This window comes from Colossoma macropomum, unplaced genomic scaffold (genome assembly GCF_904425465.1).
Source record: "Colossoma macropomum unplaced genomic scaffold, Colossoma_macropomum, whole genome shotgun sequence".
Lineage (NCBI taxonomy): Eukaryota > Metazoa > Chordata > Actinopteri > Characiformes > Serrasalmidae > Colossoma > Colossoma macropomum.
This window is the reverse complement of record NW_023494785.1, coordinates 11,459,304-11,480,747: the sequence shown is the minus strand read 5'-3', so window position 1 is coordinate 11,480,747 and position 21,444 is coordinate 11,459,304. Positions and strand designations below refer to the sequence as shown.

The 21,444-nt window shown below is 40.6% G+C and overlaps 1 protein-coding gene across 2 annotated transcripts in view; it reads right to left on the bottom strand.

Moving 5' to 3' along the window:
- The window catches only part of pard3aa (par-3 family cell polarity regulator alpha, a), a 505,838-nt gene that overhangs the window by 97,919 nt on the left and 386,475 nt on the right, over window positions 1–21,444 (bottom strand). For both annotated transcript variants that reach the window (XM_036582761.1, XM_036582769.1), the window contains one exon: window positions 19,357–19,626. In XM_036582761.1, coding sequence (XP_036438654.1) covers window positions 19,357–19,626 — 270 coding nt within the window. The remainder of the gene's footprint in view (window positions 1–19,356; window positions 19,627–21,444) is intronic.

The following is a 21,444-nucleotide window of genomic DNA, read 5'->3' as shown; positions in this document are numbered from 1 at the left end:
TAACAAAGCTGTGCATTACAATTTATATAGAATGGGAATTTCCGTAAAGCTTGTCCAACTCAGGAACAGAAGCTACGAAAGTATGCATTCGTAGGCGGAGCACGGATAGATACATAAGCAGGCCAGAGCATCATAGATTGCTCCAGGTGCAAAACGTTGTAGGTACACTCTTAAAAAAGAGGGTTCATCAAGGGTTCTTTGGTAAAAAAAAAATGGTTCTATATAGAAACATGAACAACCAAAGGACACTTTGCATGATTAAAGCGTTCTTTGCATTGTCAAATGGTTCTTCAGATTGATGGAGAATGTGCTGTAGATGGTTCTATATAGAACCTTTTTTGAAAAGGGTTCTTTATAGCATTAAAAAGGGTTCCACTATTGTTACAAGCCAAAGAACCATTTTATGGTACTATATAGAACCCTTTTTGCTAAGAGTGTAGATCTGTGAGTAGTTCACACTCGAATAATCTTCAGTTTCTCATTTTCCACTTTTTAAGATCTCAGAGAGAAAGCACATTCACCTCAAACGAACTGCATTCAGTTTGAAATGAGCTTTGTTTAAGTGTGGGCTGGCACTGACTCCACGTCTTAACGTCTGTCTCCATCGTTACACTAATTAACAGACCCTCAGTGTGTGTGTGTGTGTGTTTGTGCACACGCCTGTGTGAAATAGTGGAAGAGAAGAAACTGGCAGTGTTGTCGAAATCTATTCTGAGAGCAAGCTGTCACACGTCTTGGAGAGCAGAAAGCATCAACAAGGGTGAGAGGAGAAAAATATTTTGCCTGTTTTTTATTGGTGGGAATTTGCATGCTGTTTGTGTCAGTCAGCACAGCAATTCAATAAGGCTGATTCTGTTAGAGCTTTAAGGAGCCTCTCAGTCGCTCCTGCTCTAAACAAACCTCTGTCAGTCTTCAGATTCACCACAGATGACATCATAGCTCCATTAAGGACAGTCAACAGCAGAAGGATGACCAATGCTCTGACCCTGACCACTAACGCAATATTTTACTAGTGATCAGGCATCATTAAACCTAACGGATGCCTGGCCCTTTGGATTTTATTAGGCTTTTTGGTGAAATCCCAGAGTGCACTGGGCTTGCTGATTACCTCTCCTGTCTCTGTGGACCTATTGTTAACACAGACAGCAACAGCAGTCCCTCTGGAGTCTGCTGGATCCCCCCACCCTTATAGACCACATAGGGTAAACTCTGAATAGGACTAGCCTATCTATTTGCGTAGCCTCTTTCTGTAGGCCCTCTAGTGGCCATTCTGGAATGGAAGCAGAGCAGGACATTTTTAATTAATATAACCAATATTTTTTCATTAATTCGGTTCTCGAATTAACTAGGAAACTGTGGCTCTCTGTGTGTGAAATGTTGTGACTGTGTTGACCTGCTAGCAAGCAATGAGGTGTGAAAGTGAAGAGGTGAGAACCCCATGTAGCTTTTTGGATATCAAAAAAATGTGTACAACTACCACAATAAAAGACATCCAGTTTGCTTCAATCATGCACATTTCCATCTAAATATAATCCATAAGTGTTAACCGAATGGAAAAGAAACACACACCCACACACACACACACACACACACACACACACACAGCTCAACTGAGCAACTTCCAAAATAGGCAGAAATTACATTTTATGTCTACTGTGATCAAGGGCTGACATCTAGGTCCAGCATATGCTTTTCAACACATTTCTTTAAGTGCTGGACCAAAACAGGCTTAACTAGTCGTTCCAAAATCAGGACCTGGTGATACCAATATATTTCAACATCACAATATATTCCAAATAGATCACTGCATCACAAAACTTGGTCATATTTTTTGTTTGCATTAATACATTTAATGGATCCATATTTCCATAAAACAATGCTGTACAGACCTGACATAGGTTATTTAGATGGAACTGTTTTGTTCTGCTTCTCTTAAAGTTATACCAAAGGGAACCAGTCAGAAAGCTCATTTCCATTCATAAACACAGACATCTATGCATGACCGAAATACAAACTCATATCAACCACGAGTCCAAAGCCACTGGCAAATAAAGGGAGCCACCGCAGTACCAACAGAAAGCCGTTCTGCAGTGTGTTCGTCTCTCCTTTGTAAGCTTTGATAAATCCCCTTCTTTCTACTGAAACTCCAGTGTTGCTTTAATCAACTGAGAAATATGTCATTTCTCACTTCTGTGGTTCAACAAGCTTGCGTTCATTGAGCCCATTACAATGGGGCCCCCCAGTGATCCGATTTGCGGCTTGCCGCTCATCTGGGATGAGGGATTGGAGTGACAATAGCAGGAAATGACAAAAAGAAGCACAGTTACGGCCTCCTCAAAATAGCAAACTAATGCGATTCTCTCTCAAGGAGGAGCGCTAGAGCCGCTTGGAAGAGCAGTGGGCAAATGTAAAATTAATTAAAGCTCTGGTAGACAAGTGCTGCGTTTCAGAGCTGACCAGGTTTCTGCTGAGGGTTCACATTCATTCACATCGATCTTATAACATTATGATGTTAGTCTATGTATAAGACCTTCCATATGCATCAAAACTGCTTTGAATTACAGGCAGGTGTGGGATGTCTGCCGAAGAAAGGAAAATACTCTGACCAATCCCACTGATTTAATTTGAATTGGACTGAAACGGAGAATCCAGTTCCGCATGTTTGGATAATTTCCTTTTTGTTCATGGTAAAAATCAATCACTGCACTTTAATTCCATTTATCTCTGAAATCTGAGAAGGATTATTTGCTTACAGTGGATTTAAAATGTCCTATAACTATAAGTGGTGTCTTACATATACATCTGTGAGACCTGGATGGTGCAATGGAGCAGTATGTGTTACTATAAAGACCTCCTATCTGCTGCTCTGTCCACACCTTGTCAACAGCACACGTGTGGTCAGCTACTTAGAGGGAGGAGAGGCTTTAGAGCAGAGCAACTGAGAGAGACAAGCAAAGTCCATATTGTCTAGTAGCACAGAGGAAGGGATTGTGAGTGAGGACTCAAAACAAAAAAAAATATTAATATCAAGATTGAGAAGAACTTGTTCATCTCATCACACAGTCAAATAAAACAGCATTCCTCTAGGGTTTGGCTTTTAATGCTGTCCTCAGTGCCTCACAGGCAGTCCACAATTTTGCTCTATGAAGTATGTCTATTGTGCAAAAGAGCAAAATGTAAGCCATCTGGGTTGGAGGCCTTGTTTGAGAACCACTGCTCTAAGGCCACAGTGCAACATAGAAGATACAAGACCAGACTACATACAGCACAGTTAGACATCACAGTGCATTACGATATTAAATTACAATGCAACATGTACACAAGAACACAAAACAAATGTGACCTCCCATCAGAGCAATCATCAAACACATCAACAAAAAGGCTTCAGAAATGACCTCTGACCCCTATCACTCAGCACAATTTATATTTCAGCCTCCTGATCACTAAAACAAACCTCTTCAGAAAGTTTCTTCCCTCTGAAACAAAACTCTACACTACACTGTCTGCTTCTTTCAGCACTACTGAAACCTTTAAACAAACTACATAGCATCACTCCACTATATACGCACTCCTTCTCTTAGATAATGTTAAATGATAAAGTCTATACTCATCATATTATAGTTGTTATTGCTAGAGTTATAAACTTTTGATCTGAGCAACAAATTGATTCAATTACATGTTCACATGTAGGAATGATTCAGAATATTTTTTTTAATATACCGAATACAAATTATTTTTACATTAGCTTGACAGTTCTGTTTTGTACAGAACATGAGCACATACTGTACTGATTATAGTTGTTATTGAATTTAACATTCTAAAATCAGGCCAGTTGAATTCAGATGTATTTTGTGTAGCCTTTGCTACACTCACCCACTGTTAGTCACATTATGCTTATCTGAGCATATCATGGTTATCGTCAGTACTTAAAGAATCTTTGAATGAAAAACAAAACAGAGAGAAAGAGGGTGAGAGAATCAGAGAGAGAGAGAGAGAGAGTGAGAGAGAGAGAGAGGGAGAGAGAGAGAGAGAGAGAGAGGGAGGGAGAGAGAGAGAGAGAGAGAGGGAGGGAGAGAGAGAGAGAGAGAGAGAGAGAGCACAACAAAGAGACAGTGTGAGAGAGAGCAACAGAAAAACAGAGAGATAAAGACAGAGAACCATGAATCTTTTTATTTTTCTACACCATTTCAACACACCATCTTATGTCATATTAACATTTCATGATGAACAGACCAATAGAAATGCTCTAAAATCACTTGGAATAAAATCTCATTACATAAACTTACATTAAAAGGTAAGATGGTTGGTTTTTGCCTTCTCCTGTAAAGTTACTATTTTGGAGATACTTGTTTTTCTTTGGACAGCAACGATATATATACAAATATATATATATTTGTGCACACACACACACAGAGAGCGAAACAGACAAGAAGAGAAAGGGAGCACAAGAGAGAGACAGAAACAGAGACACACAAAAACAGAAAGAGAGTGAGACAGAAAGAGAAAGAGAGAGAGACGGAAAGAGAGACATAGTGAGATTTCAAAGCTTTCACAAGTAAATTTTAATACTGTCACCAAATTCTGACTACCACATTTTGAAAAATTATGAATCATGCAGAGATAGGATCACACAGCACCTCTTTGTTGTTATTATTATTATTATTCCTACCATTCTAGTTATTATTGTTGTCAGACTGTCACAGTCTCTCTCTCTCAGACTCCTAAAGCCCAACTCTGCTGCCAAAGTGGGGAGGGGAGGCCTGGGGGTCGCTATGACATCCAAACACGTGCCAAGACAAGGGGCGTCTGGAGCTAATGTGCTCCAGGTCAAACAAGGCAGTGCCAAAAAGGGAAGAGCATGAGAGAGAGAGAAAGAGAGATACAGACAGAGAAATAGAAAGCAGTCACACAGACCGGCCAAAAGAGTAGCAGCTATCTAGTTGCTGGCTGACTCAATGTGTGCTTGCTCCGCTGCTCCTCCATCACCTGCTTTTTTCCAATTGCATTTATTCTGAGGCCTATTTTTGGGGGCTGTGTAAGTGGTGTGGGATGAAAGAGAGGATGTTATGCTAGCTGAGGGATCTGTGATTAAGTTAGTGAATTGGGTTATCCATCATGTGAAAACTGTCTACTAGATCTCATACGTTCAGTAAGTGAGGAAAATAGAAATACCCAGCGGTGACCCAGAAAAAGCCATTCTGCCCATATCTAATAAGCTCCTCTCATGTAATATCCTGCCCTCTACACACACCAGTGCATGAAGGGTGGTGCTTTCTTGTCATGTGTAATCGAATAAACCGAAATGCATTGTTTTGATCTGCTGTTGTTACGACCACAGCCAATGGTAATGAGGAGATCATGAGAACATGTAATTTCCTTAATTTAACATCTCTGTTTAGAACCCCAGACAATTTCCTAATAAACAACCCTTTGATGAGATCATGGGATATTGGAACTATAATTTTGCTATCGTTTCCCAAGACCATCCACACACTGTTTTCATGATGAACCTGTGTTTGTGGTCATCACTTTAAATAAACAGTGTTAATATGGCTTTAAACTGTCATTAAGAGGGACAGTAATCCACTGGGGTGTGTGTGACATCAGTGCTGCTGCTGGCTGGTTGGGGTGCAGGGATTAAGTGTGTGTTTGCAGGCCTGATTGCTGAATTAGCTTGTAGGGCAGACACAGAGAGACGAACAGGCCTGCTTCATATTAGATTTCTCCTCATCTAGGCAGAAACACACAGACCATTTTCATAAAGACAAAGACTCAGAATTACATTCAGAGTCAAGTAAGGACCACAATCAGACTCAGAACTAGACTCAGAATCAGAGAATCCAATTCAGAATCAGAATCAAATTCAGATTCAGAATCAGATTCAGGATCCAAATTGGAATCAGACTCAAGCCAAGTCCCAAATGGCGCCCTAAGCCCTGCGGCCCTCCTCAAATTCCACTCTTTCGTGACATTAACAACGTGCAGACGTGTAAGACTGTTGCATTTACACCGATCAGGCATAACATTATGACCACCTCCTTGTTTCTACGCTCATTGTCCATTTTGTCAGTTCCACTTACTATATAGTTGCACTTTGTAGTTCTACAATTACAGACTGTAGTCCATCTGTTTCTCTGCATACTTTGTTAACCCCCTTTTACCCTCTTCTTCAGTGGTCAGGACCCCCATGGACCCTCACAGATCAGGTACTATTTGGGTGGTGGATCATTCTCACAGCAGTGCTGCTGATAAAATGGACAATGAGCGTAGAAACAAGGAGGTGGTCATAATGTTATGCCTGATCAGTGTATATTGTTCTATTATATTTATTGCTGCTGTTGAAACCTTGTATCTCTAAAATTATAACTTTACAGGAGAAGCAAAAAACATACTATACTTTTAATGTAAGTCAATGGAATCTGGATTTTTTTAAAGTCATTTTGGGCTGTTTCTTTTGGTCCATTCATTGTGAAATTTACACCCAGTGTTAAGGGCAACAGGCATTTTCAAACTATGTCAAAAACTGAAAAGCGTCAAAAACGAAGTTTAGTTCTGACAGCAGCGAAATATTGTTATATATACTGTTTTTTTTTTATGAACTAATTTGCTTACCTTTTGATGATGAGCTAATCGTTAAGGTAACTGATGGCGCAGTAAGAACACTTCTTTCAATGGTGAACTGAGAGTGGGACACCCTACAGTCTTGTTGTCCTTATTTGGGACTGGGTGCCTTAATCACAATAAGCATCTGATTCAGAAATAGACTCAGAATCAAAATTAGACTCTGAAGCTGGATCAGAATCACTTTACACTTTACAAATGATACAAATAAGTTCTTATTCATAACTCATTTTCCTGTTGGAAGTTCATTAAGAAAACATTCAATGGTTCGGATTAAGGACAATGAGAAAACCACCACTGTAAATCCCCCCTATATACTGTGCAAGTGCAGATCTTAAGAGTTGGTGTTCATGTATGTTTGACTGTACGAGTTTTATATGTGCATGTGAAGATCAAAAGTGTATGTGTGTGTGTTTAAAGACGCCGTCTCTCCTTTCGGGCTGTTTGCTTTCCTAAATGAACGTAATGGTAGAAACGCAGGATAAATTGCCTGCCTCTTGCTCCATCTCCTTGTACACATCCCAGAGGGCCTTCTCCAAAGCAGAGCAAAAAATGAAAACAGACGCTCCAGATAATTCACTCGCTCCTGCCTCCCAGATACTACTTACTATCAGCACATAACACACCAGATAAAACCCCACACACTAACCGCACAGGGCCTTTGGCCTATTGCTGCCAGACATCAGTCCGAGCCATGAAATGAGTCTGCAAGTGTGTGTGTACAAGTATTTAATATGCTTACTCTAAACCAGGAGAAACCAACGCCCAGGTAGGTCATACTTTACATCTGCTCTTAAAAAAATAAAGCTACCCAATAGACTCTTCAGAGTGATGCCTTAGGAGAAACATTTTGGTTCCCTAAATAACCTTTCAATTAATGCTTCTTAAAAGGCAACAAAGCTTTAATCACTGGCCAAAGTACTTACAGGAAAGTCTGTTCACTCAGCCAATTTGTTAGTTATGTTAGCTTTGTAACACAGCGACCATGTTGATACATGCTATGCCATTCATTTTCAACCAGCGAACTGTCCCCTCCTCCTTTATAATATCTCTGGTTAGGCCTTGTAGCTAGGTGAAATAAGCATATAAAATGAAGCGTAGGCAAAAATCAGTCTTTTTGAATGACGGAAAACACCAGATGTTCACAGTAATCATCCAGGTTCAAATTTATCTCGCCAACTATTTCGGCAACTACAGTGCCAATTCAACACGTTGTTTCTTATTTTCACTCTGAAAAAATGACTCTTTTTATTTCAACAGTCCCTTGAGTTCCTTTTTTTGAAGCAGCCTCATTCTGACCTCCTTGTGTCCACTTCCCATCAGTTTTTGTGTAAAACATCCACTGCCGGTTGAGGAAAAATGTTTAGTGTGAAAACAGCCTAAAGGAGTGTTTTCAACCTGCCACATCTGCATGGTACATGCGGCCGATTGCTACAGACAATAATCTGGACATTTCCTTGCACTAGCACATTTAAAAGCCAACACTGACTACAAGGAATCCTTTTGGGACCTTAATTTAAAAGCGCATAGTGGTCCTGTTTTTCTGCTTCATAAACAGACAGCTTACATGTTCAGGCTTTTAGCATTCCTACTTGTGAAAGTCCACACAGTCTTCACTCTGAGTTATTTGGGTTCTCTCCCACTGACATGTTGCTCTGGGACACATGCACACCCACAATGACAAACATTTCCAGATGCTGGAACAACAGAGGAGGAAAAAGACCTTACAAAATACAAAGAGTTTAAAAAATCATGGGAGACTAGAAACAAGCTCTGTTTTATTTGGCAGTAAGAACGGTCATATATGAGAAACAGCTATTAGAGGGTGCACGAGAATGGCAGAGAGAGAGAGAGAGAGATCGCGAGAGAGAGAGAGAGAGAGACACACACACATGCACACACATGCGTCTCTGATGTGAGGGAGTGAAATTAGTGTAATATACAGCACAGTCATTAAGAGTGAGCGTGCTGGTGTTGATGCATGGCGTGTATATAAGGCTCTATATGAGTTTTCATATTCCCCAGAGCCTGATGAGAGAAGAGATTAAACATGTACGCTCCATCAGCATATGCAACCATCTCAACGCGCTCATCTATTTACAAATGAATTATTAACAAATACTATTTAAGAGAAAGTGCTCCAGATGCACTCGAGTTTAATGACGACATAATTGAATTGAGAGGAAAAATAATAATAAAATCACTATTGCTATTAACTTTTGATTCAGGGCTAATTAAAGAAAGCAAACAGTGATAATGCAATAAGTCTGCTGTAATTTCACCACAGGAATGAATCTTTTCAACACTGATGAGGAAACTGATGTTCATAAAAACGTAGGTGAGAGATACAGCGTGTTCGCATAAATAAAGGTTCTACATTTCTGTAAGGGAGTCTCGCTGACTGAGTGAGCAGCCACAGAAAGGAGGACACTTTATCTCTTCTACATGCAACAGTGCTTACTCTTAGAAAAGGATGATAAGGGTGATGGAATGTGCCCTAGCATGCACACAAACAACGGCTGTGGTGCTGATGATGATGGCAATGATGATGACTGTACACTTAGAATGAGTAGTTAATGCAACATTTTATTCTACATGCACATGTTCTGACCGTGAGGCAGCAACATAAATGTCAGCAAAGATGATGATGATGATTTCACCCCTTGCCCCTACCGCTTAGCCCTTACCCCCCATTTTGTGCGTTCATGCCTAGGGGTAAGGCAAGGTAGAGTGTTGGTGGATGAGAATGCGTGAAACTGTGCAGGGCAGTGAGGCCACAAGACCGGAGTTGAAATCCACTGCAATCAATGAATTTTTGTGTGCGTTTGGATAAACCAAGACATTCACATGATTCAATAAACAAGTTATGCTGGGAAATCTTTAACCATGTCACATCATGGATTCACCAATGTGTTGCACCCAATTGAACCCACCAGTTAGGACTATCCCCAATCACACGATACCATCAGCGCTAGAAGGGCGAAGGCTAGCACAGACTTCCTCTGAGACCTGTGAAGCGCCACAGCATCTTTTCAAACTGCCGCTCAGGCAACGTCATTAGACAGCCGAACGCGCTCAGAGGAAAGCGCCAACCGCCAGGTCTATTACGTCAGCTGACAGACGCCTGCGCTGACTAGCATCGCATCTGAGTGATGGGGGAGAGGTGGGCCATCCTACCCACCCAGACATCGAGGCCAATTGTGCTCTCTTGGGACTCCCGGCCACAGACGGCTGCAGCATCACCAGAGGCCGAACTTGTGATGTCCTTACAATAGGGCCAACGCTCAGATGGTTGCGCCACTTGAAGCCCACCAATGTGTTTTAATATGCTGTTTAGTCTAAATCACAACATAATCCAAACACGTAGCCATGGAATTCATTCCATTTTGTGTAGCCCTAGCAACAGTGATGACGATGAAGATGATGATGATTATGATTACGATGATGACGATTGTAGGCCTACCCTTAGGATATGCAGATAATGCACTCAGATGCACCAAGTATGCCCCAGCACAACAATGGCCATGACAGCGTTGACAACAATGCTGATGATGATGACAGTGGTGGTGGTGATGATGATGATGATGATGATGCAGAGGTAAAGTGAACAGTCCATGCGAAAGAACCCTGATATTAACACTGCAGGACAGCTGTGAAAGAGACACAGCAAATGTGTGAAGTGCGTCTGTCTCTGAGGGTTTTTCCGCTTCACAATCCCCTCTCGCTCTCCCTCTCTCTTTATCCGCAGAGGAAAAAAACACAACACAAACAGCTTCTCCTGCAGATCAAAGGAATGGCCTTTTTTATCAGCATGCCAAGAGTTACTCGCAGTTCATAATCCAATTTTAGTATCATGCAAAGTCAAGAGGAGCTGGATTTAAAAGAAAGAGAGAGAAAAGGAGGTTGGAACGGGAGAAGAGAACGAGAAAACAGAAAAACCTTGCTGTGCATCTCTGCAGATGAAGTTCTTTGAGCAGTTCTCACCGGTCCAGGTCTCTGGAGTGAGAGACTTCCTTCTTTCTCTCTCTCTGACTGTCAGCTTAGACCAGCTTAGAGAATATAGCCCTAATGGGAACAGCCATCAGTCAAGCCCAGTGTGCATCAGAGGGGTGACGCTTTGCTTCACGCTCCCCCAAATCTCATTCTGCATGACACCTGTCAGCCCAACACTCACACAGCACACACTCCACTCTGCTCCGCTCACCCCTGGGGTCCTGCATGCACTCAGGCCTGCCCTGTCCACTGCCTGTCTTAAAAAGAGGTCATCTCACCTGCCAGACTATAAAAAATTTATGAATGAATAACCAGCCCTTACCACTACCTAAAGTACAGACCTAAGAAAAAGTATATTAAAGGGCTTGCTTCACGGAAAACCCAATTTCTTCATTAAAAAAAGCTTGATATAACATGCAAACAGTATTAAAGTTTCAAAACATGACTCAGTACATATTTGGAAACTAAGCTGCGAAAACAGGTCATTTTGAATTCAACTTGTGATGCACAGCACATTCACTAACGTCCACTTCTAGCACTCTAGCTAATTCACATTTAAGTTACAAGAAGTTTGTCAGCCCAGGTGTTTTTAAATGAAGCACAACACAGGCTAACCAATCACAACAGAAATCATTTACATATATCACTCTAAAAGGCACAGTAACAAAAGCAGACAATTTAATTCTAAGAGTTAAAGAGATGCTGAAAAATGATCTGTTTTTGCTACAAGACACAAAACACAGATGTTATAATGTAAAAAAATTCAAATAAAATAAAAGAGAAATGCATGATGTAGCCCCTTTAAAGTACACTTACATAAGTATTTGGTCATCTATACTGAGCAGAGCCAAGCCAAAGAAATGCAAAGTCAAGGTCAAAGTCAACCCTTGCTGGGAATCTAGTGCTTAACGGCCACTCTTAGCTATGACAGAGCAAAAGCTGAGTGATGTGAATAAATAACCAGAGCAGAACTTTCTTTGTTTTGTTTGTGAAATGAGAGCGCAATGTTCAGTAACTTCAAATTACTCTGGCTCTATTTCAGCAACCCCAAACTGCTCTGGCTCTGGCTTTGCTGGTCCACACTTGCAACCAAAGCACTGCCACAGGTCACTCTCCTGTTGAGTGCATGAATATGTTTAGTTTCTATTGAAAACACAATGCATATAACAATTTTAGAAGCAAATCATGCAATATTATGTTTCCTATGGAGCAAAGGCATAATGGTAAATAAGAGCATATGATAAAGTGGTACAAAAGCTTGCTAAACTGCATGCATTCATGGGGAAGGTAGACAATGCCTTTTGTATATGGCTATGCTGCCTTTCCCCTAGACTATCTAAGCTAATTACCTGACCTGCAGGAGCCTATAATCACTTCCAACAATGCTCAGAGTGCAATGAGAACCTACGCCAATATCCATTCAGTAACAGCTAAACATCTGCCTCTTTAGAAACAATACAGGGAAAGAAAACATTCTTATTTTCATGAGGAAAAGGCACGATAATTTTCACTTGGGTCACCCACCAAGTTGAATTAGCTCACACGCTGAACCTCCACCATATAAAAATGGAACCAGTTAAGATCAATTAACTTGCTAAGTTGTAGCCAATTCACTTGCAGCATGTGTGGAACACTTCTTACTACACTCTCTTTCCATGGCTTTTTCATATTTCACTGCTGAAGTGGTAAAAATCAGATTTTTGGCCTGAATGTGGCATATATTTGTTTTTCATGAGCTGCGTGAACACAAAAATCAGATTTTTACGAACTTGATTCATGCTACTTTCATATGAGGTCCTAGAATGGCACGCAACTTAAGGATAAACTGTGCAAATGCAGGAGCGTTCAAGGCAGATGTGTGTTCACATGACAGATATGGTCACAAATATAGGTTCTGAGCAAAAAAATTAGAATTGAACAGTAAAGCTTGTAATGTGAACGTACCCTTTAATGAAACCAGCACTCATTTTGCAAAGAGGACCAATGCCAGGCTGGGTCAGCCATAAGCACAGAAGGCCCCAGTTGTGGCTCTGCTATAGGATGGCAGTAAAAGTGAAGAGCGTGTAACAGGGCTGTGACAAGCAGTCTCAGGCCCAGCTTCCACACACTTTATGAGTGCTGGAGTCCAGGTTTTCTCTGCTATACTGAACCAATGACCTTCTCATTGGGCCTCGCTTACAGCCGGATGGACTAGACTTACGACTGTACTTACAGTCTGGGTCTATTTGTACAGCTGTGGACTGGCTGCAGCAAGCTTGTTTTCTGTGTTCTTACTAATCTGCTGGGCTGGACGTCAGGCTGAGGGCTTGAGTTCCTCAGTACAATCTGAGGTTAATGGGGCGGGAAACATTTTTGGCAAAGTCAAAAGAGGCTTTTATTGATTTCTTTGCCGTGGGCTGTGCTGTGGGAGTAAGATGAAGATAAAAACGCCAACACACACACACAAAACATGCATGCATTAATGACTGGCTGGGTTTGCGCTTTTAAGAGCAGATGTGGAGAACGTGACCTCAAAGAGCTTGATTGAATATTTAAGTCATTAATAACTTGAACTCGTATCACATGACTTCAAATCAAATCATCCTCCCGTTGCTTTAGCAGCACCACAACTAATTGGAAATGCCCTTTAATGCGTTGCTCTGAAATAATTATGGCATTGCATCACTTTTCATCAGCAGCTAATCAATAACTTGTTTTTTGTCTGTGGCTAATGCTTAACCCAAGGCGTGACCTCAAGTCTGGGCAGTCCAAAAGACCTCCTTTTGATCATATTCACTTGTGGGTGAATCTGAAACATTTTGGTCAACTTGATCTCTCTCTTTTCCCAGAACAAGCCGTTGCTGTTAACCACTGCCCAGGTCACATGATAGTCAGCAGACAGCGTCTCCCACACAATGTTCCATTTCTGAACGGCTGGCAATCATGCCAGTTATTAGATCCATGCTTTAGGAAAACTGTAAAGGCCAAATAGTAGGAAAAAGGATTCCAACTTGGAGCTGAGCATCACAAGTAAACACAAACAAAGGCTGGTTTTGTGGCCGTTCAGTCACACATGCTTGGCTGCGGGCAGGAGGACAGCAGGGATTTGTTGTCAGACCATTTATCTGTCTGGACAGGGCCAAACTCAGGCTGCTGACCAAGACCCCGATTAAAAAAATTACGACGGCTGCATCTTGGAATGTGCCGACTAGAACAGTAAAGCTGACTGACCGCTCACTAACCACGCAGTAAATATTTGGCTAATACATCGCCACTGTCATAACTGTCAATAACCCTGAATGTATAAAATAGAAAGTTTACAGAAGAAGAACAAAGTATTCTTAACTTTTAATGTAAGTTAACGTAAAGAGATCGTATTCAAGATAATTTTGGACCATTCTTATTAATTACAAAACAGTCAGACAATGCAAAGGACAGCTGGCCTTATGGAAAGGTGTGAAAAAAATGGAGTTATAAGGTTGTTATTATTACAGGGATGTTTCTCAACAGAACTTATCTCTAGCCTTAACTTATTTCAGGGCCTTCTTTACTGATAAAATTGTTTATTTCAAGTCTTCGCGCTGTAAATAATGCAGTATTAGGTATTGTAAGTGATGCCACCTCTCAGAGCCTGTCAGAGAAACATTCTTTTGACTTCTGTTTTTCCAAATCCTGAACCATATCCACTTCCTGCCTTGTCACCTTCAGACTGCAAGCCTATCTCAACGAGATAAAACCGGTTTCCTTTTTTCTCAAATATGTAAGAACAAACACATGGAACGGGCATCTGTGTTTTTTCCCTCTTCTTTGAGAAAGTCCACTCTCTAGAATTCTGACTCTGAACTCACAGTTTTCGCTCAGCCGCTTATTATGAACAGTCAACGTTCGCATGTGGTTTGAGGCTTTTTATAGTAGGAGTTTGACACCATGAAATTTCGATTAGCTTTCATTTGGGAATGCAAAAGGTTGTTTGTTGTTTGTTTTGATTCAGTGAGGGAGCCGGGCCGCGCTGATTGAGGCCATGAATGACTGTCTGGAATCTGAATGCATTTCAAAGTGCATTATGGCATTTATGCAGATTGCAGGCCTGGGGAGCTAAATAAAAAATGAAAGCCTGCGATTAATTTCAAAGCCACAATGACAAATATTACAGCGAATTTCACAACCCCATCCTTCTAAGTGATATGCAAAGCAGGCAAGTCCTAAACAAAAACTGGTTGAAGTTTATGGCACGTCATTTGCATTTGTTCAGATCTTGCAAAAGATAAGCTGCCCTCTAGTCCATCACATTATTTCTCATAAACACTTGCAAATTATGCAGAAGGAGGCGGATTTCTCACAGAAGCACTGTTGCTCAGAAGTGCTTGCACTTTAAACCCTCTGCAGTTTGAGGTTCATATTCTAAGCGCTGCTGACCTGCTTATAAACACACCCTCCACATAAACGCCAATACATCAGAGTAGTCCCTCTGCTCTCCCAATCACCCATAAACACAAATGTAAACACAGAAGAGATGTTTTGCTCACAATAGAAAACAAAGGGAGAAACATTAAGTGATAAAATGATAAAACAAATCTGTTCAAACTCCTTTAAGTCATCAGACAGATTTGTGTGAACATTAGGGCTGTCAAACTTAACACATTAATAACACATTGATGTGATTAATTATTAACACTACTAATTTTTTAACAGTGTTAACACATTTTTCTAGGTTGACCCTCCAAACCATCCAAAGTAGCGCCTGCAGTAGACCTGTGGCTTAGCAACATAGAATGCTACCATTTCCCTCGAGAGAGGTAATAATAATCCATGAACTCTATGAACAAGAGCGACAGAGCTGCAAGCATGGAGGAGCTGGAATCATTGACTGAATATATGATATGTAAGATATCATCATGTTAAATGCAGGTTGGAACTAAGCTCTGCAGGAAGGTAGATCTCCAGGAGGAGCACTGGTGTCCCCTGATTTACACTGATAAAGATAAAAGGTTCTTTGCACAATGCCACAGAAGAACTGCTTTCCTACAGAAGGTTTTAGCTGATGGTGCTTTAGAAAATCATTTTGTAAATGAGATGTGTGAGCGTAAAGAACCATTTTAAAGGTTAAAGAATGCGTATGAAGAACCTTTAAATTTTAATAGAACCTTGACATTACGCAAAATTTCTTTAAACCTCATTAACAAATCTCCCTTTCAAACATGATTCTTCTGGGAAGCAAAAGAGGTTCTTCTATGGAATATTTTGCGGCACCAATTTTTTAAGGGTGTATGAAAATGACATGATTTACGTTTAAATTCATGTGAATCTTGTGTTCACAAAATAATAATACTGATGAAATTGTCATTCTAATGAAACTTGTTTTGTCAACTCATATAGCTATTAAGAAATGTGCTGCTTTTAAAAAAGAAACAAGCAAAAAAACCTTTCTTTAGGGTCAAATTTGGGCAAATAAGACAAACTAATCATGGATACCCGCACATTATACTGTGATTAATCATGAATAATTATTTTAATCGTTTGCCAGCTCTAATTAGCATATGATCAGTTAAGCGGTTACAGGGTGTCATTGCTACAATATGGAAAATCTCCAGACCAGAAAAAAAGGCCAAAATGTACATATACAAATAGCCCAGCCAAAAAAAAAATAGGTAATAATTTCAAAAATTTGTGTGAGAGGTAATGGTGCATCTGTTTGCAATTAGGTTCCCCAATGCGGCAAGAAAAGGGTGTGTGTGTGTGTGTGTGCATGTTTGTGCGCATTATCACTTTTTTTCCCCCCTTAAGATTGGCACTATGCAAGTTGCTATAAATAGGTGCTGTTGGCGTGAAGAGAGAATGAGACGATGATTGTGAATTCAGCAGAGAAGACAAAAGCAGCTGTTTATCACGCACTGCAAACCAGGAGCCAACTCGCTCCCTCCAACACACAGCACCGCGCCAGCTTACAGCCGGGCCAAGCACACCCAGAACAAAGGGCAGCAGATAAAACGGGTTTCAGTCTCTTTCAACCTCTTACAAGTCGAGGAGGGATGATACAATATATAAGATGCAGTGGTTGTTTTGCGTAATTCTTTCTTGGCATCGTCTTTTCCGTGATTTCCATTTTTAGCATGATCCTTTCTTCCAAGTGAAGATTCACTTGCAGAGCACATTAAGGGAATACTGGAACATTTAGGTCATAGTGTGCAATGTTCATCCTAATAAACACAATTTCACTGCATTAAAGAGGGCATAAACACTTTGTAAAACTTTTCCACTTTTCCTAAACTCTGTTCACTGTCTTACTTGTTAGTTAGTAAATATTTGATATTTTAGACTTTTGTTTAAATTGGTCCACCAACTGAGAATCAATGATCTTTGACAACCTGGCCGCAGCAATAAGCAGAAATAATTACAAACCACAAACTCAAGAAACAAAGAAACACCCCAGTAGGAGCGGGGGAGCACTCACTTTAATATAAAGTTAAGCATGAATTCTAGCTCAAAAAGCATCACTATATATCTTTATCTTTAATAGATAAACCTAACATTTAGAATACTGTTTTGTCCCACAAGAAAGAAAATAGTCTCACCCAAATTATACCTTATCCTATGCTGTTGCTTGCTTACTGAATTGGACTACAGATTTTTGGTCTTTATACATTTTAATCAGTTTTTATTTGTTTTATATGAGCTATAAGAAAAAGTCAAAGCAAATTTCCACTATGGTGAAAAACATAGTTAATCTAATCTAATTTACAAACACGCTATACCATACGGATTTTAATCAGCAGTCATTATGAGAGCTAATCCCAAGCTGAAGCTGTCGCGGTCCAGCAGTGTCAACAGGGTTAAGAATCGACCGCTTGCCTCTCTCAGCCACCAGAGGTATTGGCAGTGGGATTAAGCAGGTTATTGAGTGGTTGTGTGGAGCTATCATACGGACGGTGAGGTCACAGCACAGGGAGGGGTCATGGTGGGAGATCTACCGCCCAGAGGGAAGGGGAGGGGCTACTGCAGAGAACCGCAGCAGGCTGTCTCCTAATGCCTTGCAAAAAAGGTCACATGCCTTGAGTGGCAGCTGTCAATCACTTGCTTGATTCCATTACCATCGATGAGGTAATTATCATCTGTCTTAACGAGTCCACTGAGACTTATAAGCGCCAAGGAGATGAACGCTGTCCTTTCAGGTGTAACTAAAACCAAGTCAAAAACATCCTACCAGGCAGGATAACAGACGGAATGAGAAGATGCACTGGGCTTTTAGGCAGAAACACCAGAGGGCCCCAAAAAATGATGGAGTCATTTTTATTATTTGTGTATAGGTGTGTGTACAGATGCCTATATGATAATTAAGGAACAAGAGAATGTTTCATTTAAAGGTCTCAAATTGAACGCTGAAGTAGCTGTGAATGCAAGCAGTCTGGCACAATATCATTATTAGTAGGACAAAGTGTCAACAACGCTTTCAGATGATAAAGAGACTGTTTTCACCTCCAGGAAATAACAACAACAAAAATAACAACCACATCAGCCTGGCAGTGCAACATTAAACTTTTAACAACGACTTCTGAAACACTGGCAAGCTTTCTTGTTTTCTTGCACCGAAAAAAACAAAGGGAAAAGAAAGAAAAAGGCACATGCTTTGCCCTTAAAATGGCACGTCCTCATTGCATACAGATGACTTTGCTTTCACCAGACGACATAGATGAATTTTCAGCGACTGGCGGTACAATTCAGGGACTGAGACCGGGAGAGGATTTGACACGATCTGAGATAATAAAGCAGGCCGGTTGTTATTAAATTTTCACACCTTGAGAATTATTGATGATTTACCTTGGCTCCAAGACCTGCCGCCGGGACACATCGGTGAAACGTGATTATTGTATTTGTTTGACTTTCGCAGGCAGAGTCAGAGTCACACGCCAGAGGACACACGAACATGTCCTCTCCATGTTCAAATGCACAACAGGCAGAAAAGACAGAGAATAAAGAGGAAACTAACACAAGCTACAGGAGCTGTTCTGGGAAAAGTATAAAAGCTGAGCGATCCTTTGTCCTGTGATAGCCCAAAAAATATGTGAAGCGTGAGTGCTGTTCCCAGAGTTGAATCTGTAGGTCAAGGACAGGTGGCAAAACAAAACTTTTTTAACGACATGCTGCTTTGTATATGGCTTTTTAAAGCAGCTCCTCCAAAATATGCCACAATCTGGCACACTGCCCAATATCCATCCTAAACTATGTCACTGTTTAACCCAACTGCTACTCCATCTTCAGTGATCTCCTTGTTAAACTTCTTAACTGGCTTTAGTTTATTCAGAACTCTGCAGCTCTCACAAGTAAACTGCACACAATACCCCATTCATACACAAGCTTCACTGGTTAATAATACTACCCTATTTAAAGTACAAACTACTTCTTTTAATTTCAAACCCATCATCATCTCATTCCTGCATATGTTTCTTAGCTGCTTCATAACTAAAATACCCAGTGCACCTTTAGATCTTCTGGTAACTGGACTTCTTGCAGTTTCTTGTGCAAGCCTTCAGTCAATAGCCAGAGGGTCATTCAGCACTATAGCACCAAATTCTTGAACACTCACATAATCTCTCCGTGACTAATCTTTCATTTTATCCTTTACATTTTAACTAAAAGACATCTTCTCTTCTTTATCTACATCTTAGAGGAAACACAAAAACCATGTTCAAATTTTCAGAAGCTTTAAATAATAGCAGGACCAACACAGCAAAACGCGAGAACTACGAGTCTAAGAAAGGCTCTTACCTGTCTGCTGAAGGAGGCCGGCCGTTCCTAGGCTTATTGACCTGGGCATACAGGGCCTCCAGTGGCTGCTCTCTGGGGCTGTGGGGCCGCTCCTGCCCTGGAGGCTGCTGGTTCAGGCTCTGGCTACTGTCCATGGAGGAGTCCAGTGAGCCGATGCCTGCGTAGGTGTGCTCTTCATCAGAGCTGAAGGTGCGGTTGAAGTCCTGGATCTCAGCGTAATCTCTCTCCCTGGCCTGACGCTCCCGCAACTCCCTGGTTTTGGCCTGGATCCTGAAAACAACAACATATCACGCTCTGAGTGTCGTTGACCTGTAGTAGACCTAGGATGAAGCAGATCAGCATTGGGTAATTACTAACTCAAATGTGCCGTAACACTTTCACTTTACAATTCAGGGTTTGGTCTACCTTGATCTGAGATCTGAGTCTGCTCTTTTAAAAGTGACTAACGATCTTTCACTTAATGCTGATTCTGGTGATTGTTCTCTCCTGGTCTTCCTGGACTTGAGTGCTGCATTTGACACAGTCGATCATGATATACTCACTGAGCGTTTGGAACATTGTGTTGGGGTCAAGAGTTTGGCTCTAAATTGGCTTATCTCATATATTAAACATAGAACCTGTTAACATTGGGAAATACTTCTCTTCATCTGTGGCCATGACATCTGGGGTTCCACAAAGGTCCATTTTAGGCCCTGTGCTTTTTTCGTTATACATGCTCCCCCCTAGGCCAAATTATTTGTAAATATAACATCTTATTTCACTGTTACGCAGATGATCTACAACTATATCTACCTTTAAACCTTGGAAATCTTTACTCCATAGGAAGACTCAATGAATGTATCATGGATATTAAGAATTAGATGACCCAGAGCTTTCTTCAGCTGAATGATAGTAAAACAGAGGTTATTTTGTTTGGTCCCCCCACAGTAACCAAGAGCTTGAAAGAAAATCTGGGTTCTTTAACCCCTTTTATAAAAAACACAAAGTTAAAAACCTTGGGGTCGTTTTTGATACTGAATTCAAATTTGATAAGCAAATAACTGCAGTGGTCAAGGTTAGTTTCTTCCAGCTTAGGACAGTCTCCAGGTTAAAATCATTTCTTAATGCTTCAGATTTGGAAAAAGTCATTCATGCCTTTGTGACATCTAGATTGGATTACTGTAATGCACTATATTTTGAAATTAACGAAGCATCTCTGGCTCGTTTACAACTAGTTCAAAATGCTGCAGCCAGAATGTGAACTGGTACGAAGAAAAGAGAGCACATTACTCCAGTTTTAGTGTCCTTACACTGGCTCCCAGTACAGTACAGAATCCAATATAAAATGGCATTGATGGTTTTTAAAGCTTTGAATGGTCAGGCACCTGCATATTATGAGGACATGCTTTGTATATATGCGCCCTCAAGATCTTTAAGGTCTGCGTCTCAATCACTTTTAACTGTTCCTCGGTCTCGTCTTAAACATAAAGGGGATCGTCACCAAGACTTTGGAATGGTCTTCCCAGTGACCTCAGGCATGCTTCATCTGTGACTGTTTTTAAAACAAAGCTTAAAACACATTTTTATGGATTAGCATTCAGCAGTCGTTGAACTGTGGACTGAGGTCTGTACACTGTTGTGTGAATGTATTGTAGTGGTGTTCGGAAGGTGGGAATCCTTTTTGTTTCATTGTAAAGCACTTTGGTTTTAAATGTGCTATATAAATAAAATTTACTTACTTACTTACTTTACTTACTTGATCCAACTGCACTGCCATTCAAAAAGCTGAGAAAATTAAGATGTTCTAAATGAGCATGTTTCTTTGTTGGAAAATATTATCATGTAAATATCTGTGACCAGATGATCAAACCAGAAAACTATTAAAGTGTATGTTTAGCAAAAAAGAAAAACTCCATCATACCATTAAAAATACACAGCTACTGCTCACTTTTGCAATGACGACATTTAACAATATATGGTGGTACAAAAGGCAGGATATTGCTGACCCTTCCACAGACCAAACAATTATATGATTCTAGTGATTTGTTTGCTTTTAGCTTGTACGACGTGCAGGCTGATGCAGTATTTACAAGACAATTACAGATGTCT